This window comes from Pangasianodon hypophthalmus, chromosome 4, assembly GCF_027358585.1.
Source record: "Pangasianodon hypophthalmus isolate fPanHyp1 chromosome 4, fPanHyp1.pri, whole genome shotgun sequence".
NCBI classification, from domain to species: Eukaryota; Metazoa; Chordata; class Actinopteri; order Siluriformes; family Pangasiidae; genus Pangasianodon; species Pangasianodon hypophthalmus.
The window spans coordinates 31,816,439-31,823,023 of record NC_069713.1 but is presented as its reverse complement, the minus strand read 5'-3'; the positions used below and the strand labels follow the sequence as shown (position 1 = coordinate 31,823,023).

The 6,585-nt window shown below is 36.6% G+C and overlaps 1 protein-coding gene across 1 annotated transcript; it reads left to right on the top strand.

The window, feature by feature from the left end:
* Window positions 1–362: 362 nt before the first annotated feature.
* On the top strand, window positions 363–2,594 carry ccl20l (C-C motif chemokine 20-like). The gene is made up of 4 exons (XM_026937106.3): window positions 363–495; window positions 1,503–1,620; window positions 1,872–1,949; window positions 2,105–2,594. Exons 1-4 carry the CDS (start codon window positions 417–419, stop codon window positions 2,190–2,192), a joined length of 363 nt encoding a protein of 120 aa, XP_026792907.1. The 5' UTR covers window positions 363–416; the 3' UTR covers window positions 2,193–2,594.
* Window positions 2,595–6,585: the final 3,991 nt, after the last annotated feature.

The window sequence follows — 6,585 nt, the reverse complement described above, 5'->3', positions numbered from 1 at the left end:
ATTTGTGGTCTGGAGTACCACAACACTCCAGAAATAATTACCACTTCAGTGGCAACACCACCGAAGTTAATTAATACAATATTGTTTGTATACAATGTGCTTTTCTTGATCATTGTCTCAAACCTCTTCACAAAACCGTGTCGGCGGCTCTTTTTTTTTTTTTTTTTTTGCACGGTAAGCATATCTTGGAAATATCAGGCACCTTTGGCTTTCCTGTCCCCTTTATCTTGAAGTAGTTGTCCCCATTTCAGTCACCGCACCTTCCTCTGAAAATACCCACACAGTGATCAGTGTGTGTGTGTGTGTGTGTGTGTGTGTGTGTGTGTGGGAGTGGTAGCTTATGGTATGTTATCTCCCTGTTCTGTGATATATATAAGACAGCAGCACAAGCGTGTGTCTCTAGTTCGCTTGCCATTATGTCTCTGAAAGGTTTGGTGACCATCGTCTTCGCTGGATGCTGGCTTCTGTGCATGTTCTGTCTGACGACAGACGCATGTAAGTATTTTATTATTTTTTTTAAAGCACAATTTGATGACTTGTGTACAACAATTTAAAACTTTTAAAATACTTGGATATCGTGTTCCGCACCTGTCGCGCTAGAAGTTATACTTTACAATGTTCGTTGATTTCGGACCAATTATACCTGAAAAGGTACAAAGGTCAGGAGATTTATTTTTTTAATATGATCTTATAGATATTTTGCCAAAGTTCTTCATCATTTTGGAAATTTTAGTAGTACTCTTTCTTCATAAACAGATATTAATCAGTTTATTATTGACAGTGACTAGCACGACATGTGGATATTATCAGAATAAATATTTTTTGTAGATCTGCGTTAATCCCCTTTAGCTATCTTGTTTTATTATTATTATTATTATTATTATTATTACTATTTTTTTTTATATGTAGCACTGTACAGGCCTCTCTTCACTTCAGGGCAATAAAACTGTCATGTTTTTAAAATAAAATATAATACATGTCAATTATTAATGATCTAAACAATATTTCTTGAATTATCATAAAAGCAAAAAGGTGTGTGCGTGTGTGAGTGTGTGTGTGTGTGTGTGATCACAAGACAGATGAAAAACCAGGTTTTGTTTTTTCAAATAATTTTTTTTTATTTTTTATTTTTTGTTTGTTTCAAACTTCTAAGCATTAAAATGGCCTGAAAGTCAGATCTGTAATACATAAATATTTTAATATGATTATGATATTTTACATTTTAAAAAAAAAAACTAATCTCTGTCCTAGTCATTTTTGTGATTAATGATTTAAATTTTTCTTCCAGGGTGAAGGTTTAAATGAATTTTCTAAAATAATATTTGCCATTTTTGTTGTCTTGTTGTTTGACATTAAAATTAATAAATACTTATACTCAGTAGTTTTTTTAAAAGATTTTGCTAGGCTGCTGTATTTATGTCCATTGGTGTACAATGACAACGTTAAATGTATATATGTGTGTGTGCATGTGTGTGTGCATGTGTGTGTGTGTGTGATGCTAGATGGACCGCTGAACCATGCCTGCTGCGTCAAATACACTCGCACGCCAGTGGATTTCAAACTGATCAAAGGTTTCGCAGAGCAGAGTTCCCGCGAGGTGTGCCGCATCGATGCCATCATGTGAGTCATCTCACCACAGCGTTCCGCCAACCGTTACCCACAATGCAGTGTGGTTACAAATCCTTCATACGTACACTCACACATGAGCGCATACTACTAACAAACATTAAACAGTGCGGAAGCATTTATATAATATGAATCAACTTATAGTGTACAAAACTAATATTATATAGTATTAGAGTACTAATACATTAGCATTGTGTATTACTGGTTTTTTTTTTTTCTAACAAATAAATCACATTCTTTTCCAGATTCCTTACAAAGCGTAACAAGAAAGTGTGCGCAAGTGCAGAGGACGAGTGGGTGCGGAACGTCCTAGCACGTCTGAGGTAATGGATTTCTCAACAACTTTTCTTAAGCTAGCTTTAATTGGCTACCTCTATTATAGAGCGTTTCACTGTTTCACAAGGGTTTTGTACACTGTTTGAGTAAACAGGAAGCACTTCCTGCCCATAGCAACACTAACTTGTTGATTTCTTTGCAGCACTCGAATGAAAAAAATGTCTCATCAGCAGCAGCTTCCTAACCAGGTCAACCCTACCTTGGCTGGGAATGCCACCCCAAGTGCATGAACGTCTCTTCAAACCACTGTCTTCTTTCTTTAAACCGCAGTATTTCAGACTTTTTTGTTTTAGAAGTTAAGCGCTCTTTTTAATCCTTGTTATATACTGTCCAAATATAATGCAAATAATCAACAAGCTGATGCAACGAACTCTGTTTTCAAATGATTATACCTATAAAATGTTGACCTTTTTCAAGTTTTTATGCTCTAGCCAGGTTTTGTTGTCTTTAACATCTGTAAAAAATAGATACTTGACATTATGTCATTAAATTACAGAATAAAATGAATATCTGAGACAATTATGTTTGGTGTAATATAATCATGTTGCATATACAGTATATTGTCCTTTAATCCACTGACTGTATCTTGAACCAAATCCAATGCCTTCACAATAAAAACTGATGAAGTCAGACGCATCTGTCTCGTCCTTGCCTGGCTCAGAAGACACTGTAGGACGTTTGTTAGAAAGCGTCCATGTGCACCACGCTGGCTGTGAGGTCTGAATCGTCCCAGAAAGTCCTTGTCTATGAAAATATTTTAATTACAATACCGATATATGTATATATTTATAATTAAGACCAATATACGGTAAAATATACCAGTATATATAATCAAGGTCTTCAGTCTCAATGTGTTGGACAAATCAGAAATCCATTAGCGAGTCCAATGGGAGAGTAAAAGCTCCAAAAGTCTGATGTTTTTGTTGCTTGTAAACTTAATAGACTAAAAACAAGGTAACTAACATACATAATAACATAGCATACAGTGAGCTAGTTCTGTAGATAAGTACATTAATGCAGACTAAGAAAAACAAACAAGTTTATGATTATTATCTTCTCCTAACAACGTTCCTAATGTAGCACATCATGTTTCAGATAGACGTTTGTGGACCCTTGACTATGAATCCCGTACGTGATTCTTCCACAAACTGTTGCCAAAGTCTGAAGCACACAATTGTATAGAATGTGTTTGTATGCTGTAGCATTACAGTTTCCCTTCACTGGAACTAAGAGGCTGAAACCTGTTCCAGCATGACAATGCCCCTGTGCACAAAGCGAGCTCCATGAAGACATGGTGTGTGAAGGTTGGAGTGGAAGAACTCGAGTGTCCTGCACAGAGCCCTGATCTCAACCCCACTGAACACCTTTGGGATGAACTGGAACACCGACTGAACCCCAGACCTCCTCGACATCCCAACATCAGCGCCTGACCTCACTAATGCTCTTATAGTTGAATGAACACAAATCCCCACAGCCACGCTCCAACATCTAGTGGAAAGCTTCCCAGAAGAGTGGAGCTCATTATAACAGCAAAGAGGGACTGGGATGTTCAAAAAGCACAAATGGTCGGATATGATGGTCGTGTCTCTGCAACCTTATAGTCATTTAGTGTAGTGTGATGTGGTACTGTGTCCTCACATTGCAAGAAATGATGAAAAAATTGTCCAAGTCTGGCTAGTATATCTATTGTCTTTGTTACTTATAGCAGGAGAGTTTGTAAAAGCTTAACTTTCTTTCTTGATGACTCTCAGGCCTCACAGACTTGCATGAGCTGGCACAGTATTGGGAGAACCATTAAAAAGGAGAAGGGTGTTTCCATAAAGGGAAGTGGGAGGGAAGGTTGAGGAGTATGTGCTAATAACAGTATTCAACTGGGACGAAGGTTAAAAAATGATGTTTGATAGCAGGACAGTGCATAAAATCGTGCAGATACAGAGCAAGAGCTGAGGTATAGAGCGAGGTACAAAACACGACTCGGCATCCTGTGATAGGAAAATAATCAGTGATAATTGATCATGTGCCAATAATAATATTACTAATGTTATTGTTCTTAATGTTACTGTTAATGCTAGCTACAGTCTTTAATCTTAGCTAGTGTTTTTAACGTCATTAAGTGTCGTTAATGTTACTGTAAAGGATCGCTCATGTACTTAATGCATCCCTTCATCCATTATATCACTTCACTTACCCTTTCTCTACTCATTGTACTTTAACATTGTCAGAGTTAACCTGAACCAAACATGGCTGAATAAATTATACGTGATAATATATACGCCATTATATATTACATGAATTAAGTCATGTTATATCTATCAGGCACTTGCAATGGCTTACTGACAAAAGGTTTTGACGTTCATTTATCAGGGAGACATTAAAGAAATAAATGCTGCCAAGTTGTAACTGTCCCAATGTTCTCGAATTCACCCTCTGTGATTTTAATGGAAAATGATCCGTGATAAAACTGCAGACTTGGCAACCCTGTTTTAACTAGCTTTAACAATTAGAATTTATCAGGTATATCATTTATTTATTATTCATTTTTATATATAACGGATTGATAGGGGATGGTTGTATCACATTTAGTTTCTCTGATCAGGAACAAGCTACTAATCACATAATTCAGTCTGCAACTTAAGTGAGCACTTTAAATGACTTGAACTAGCTTTATTCTTGAGTTCCTCTTAATTTTATAGTTTAAGTTTAAGTTGCACCTTAAATAATTAGTTGGAATAATTACACCCGTTATTTATTACCCTGAATAGTGTACTCCTATAGAGTGTGTGTGTACTCAACCCGAGGGAGAAAAGAACACATCCATCTCTGGTATATTTTTTAAAATGTAGATTTATTGCATTTTTTTTTTGCTAATAACATTCTTAATACATTTCAATTCATGGTAAATTATTTTTATTTATGGATTCAAAACTCAAATGTCAAAATCTCTGCATGATTGAATTTTTTCCCCTTTTTTTATTCAATGAAACGTCTAATGAACTAAACTCTCATACATTACTTAACTCAAATGATGGAAATAAATATTACCAAATAAATAAGTCTGTTAAAACCAAACTGGGATAATAAACACGCAGGTAAATACACGTAAGGTAGAAAACGTGAACAGATATAACAGCAGAGTGGATTTGTAAATCTTCTTAAAGTTTTGCTGAAGTGGTCGTGTTAATCTTCTTGTTTTTTCTATGAGGAAGAAAAAATACACAAAATACAGATTGTGAATATTTTTCGCACAAGTGGAACATTAGTAAAAGCTTGGCATGATGAACACAGACGTACATACAAAGAAAATGAAATAAAAACCTTGAGTAAAGACGCATATTGTTTAAAAATGGCCGATAATTAGGATATTTGTTCATTTACAGCTATATTTTGTTACATTTACTGTCCATCTATTTAAAAACTCTATAATCTGCTAGCTTTTATAAGCATTAGGATTAGAGAACTTACTCTTTGGCCTGAATTTGCCTGAGCTCTATGACCTTCTCCATGACCCACTTCTCTTTCCAGTGGCTGCATACGGCACCCTCAGCTGTGAAAAAGCTGCAGGAAGATGAGTTTTAAGAGCCAAAGGTGAGTAAATATGCACACGTGCAGTCCATACATCCATAAATCTTGAGATGCTAGTTTTTTGGGAGTACTTACATGACTGCTTTGACACACGGAGGTCTTGCTTGATGGACCATGAATCCCGTTATGGGCGCGGTGAGTTTGCTGGTGGAAACCTCCTTGCAGCATACAGACTCTCTCTGATCTGAGACGAAAAGGATGAAAAGTTAGTTCTTTTCACTACACCGGTATACTGTGGAATAGCTTACGAAATAGAAATGTGTGTACTTACTTGCTAGCGTAATAGCAATGCAGGAGAAGAAGGCAGCGACAGCGAGACTTCGCATCTTCTGGCTGAGAAGCATGTTGCAGTTGTTTCCTAGTGGTCCTTCAAGAGTGTGAGGTTGAAGGTGCAGAGTGCTCTGGCTTTTCACGCTCAGGGATCATCTTATATACTCTTAAAGAAAAAAAAAAACCGGAACTCTGGATGAGTGCCACCAGATGAATTCACTCTCCGGAATTCGTTATAGAGAAGTGCCTTTCTCGATTCGTCAGCATTTGTGGTCGAAATGATGCAACTCTTTTTTCTTTATTTACTAGAAAAGCAGCAGCCCAGTCTCTGAGATGGGCTTTTACTGGAAAAAAGAAAGTTTTGACACATCGCTCTGGTCATGTGATACGCCCATTTTCTGCATTTCATTCAAAAAAAGACTGAGTTGTTTATCTCTTACTTCTCTTTTCCACATAATTCAGTAGTTCTCCAGTCACATGCTACCGGCTCATATTTAGTCCGCTGGCATCCTCCGTGAAACATTCTTTGCTTTAAAAAAAAAAAAAAACACATTGAGGAACTGTGTGCTTTAGGTGTTCCTGGATTGGGAAAAGCTAATTCACTCCTGCATGATGCTAAACTTCCTGAAGTTAAAACTAATTTACTTTTGATAGATGTTGTGGGTGATCATTAAGACATCGTTTATTATGCTGCTTTCACGGCGTCTTGTAAGTTGTAACGAAGTTATTTCCCACCCTGGGATATAAGATGTGGGGAAAAAACATGGATGC

Bases quoted from the DNA above. Each gene is read 5' to 3' on its own strand.
- ccl20l (XM_026937106.3), top strand. From the start codon at position 417: ATGTCTCTGAAAGGTTTGGTGACCATCGTCTTCGCTGGATGCTGGCTT. The intron at 496-1,502 runs GTAAGTATTTTA...GTGTGATGCTAG, and splicing joins CTGTCTGACGACAGACGCAT to ATGGACCGCTGAACCATGCC. The intron at 1,950-2,104 runs GTAATGGATTTC...ATTTCTTTGCAG, and splicing joins AACGTCCTAGCACGTCTGAG to CACTCGAATGAAAAAAATGT.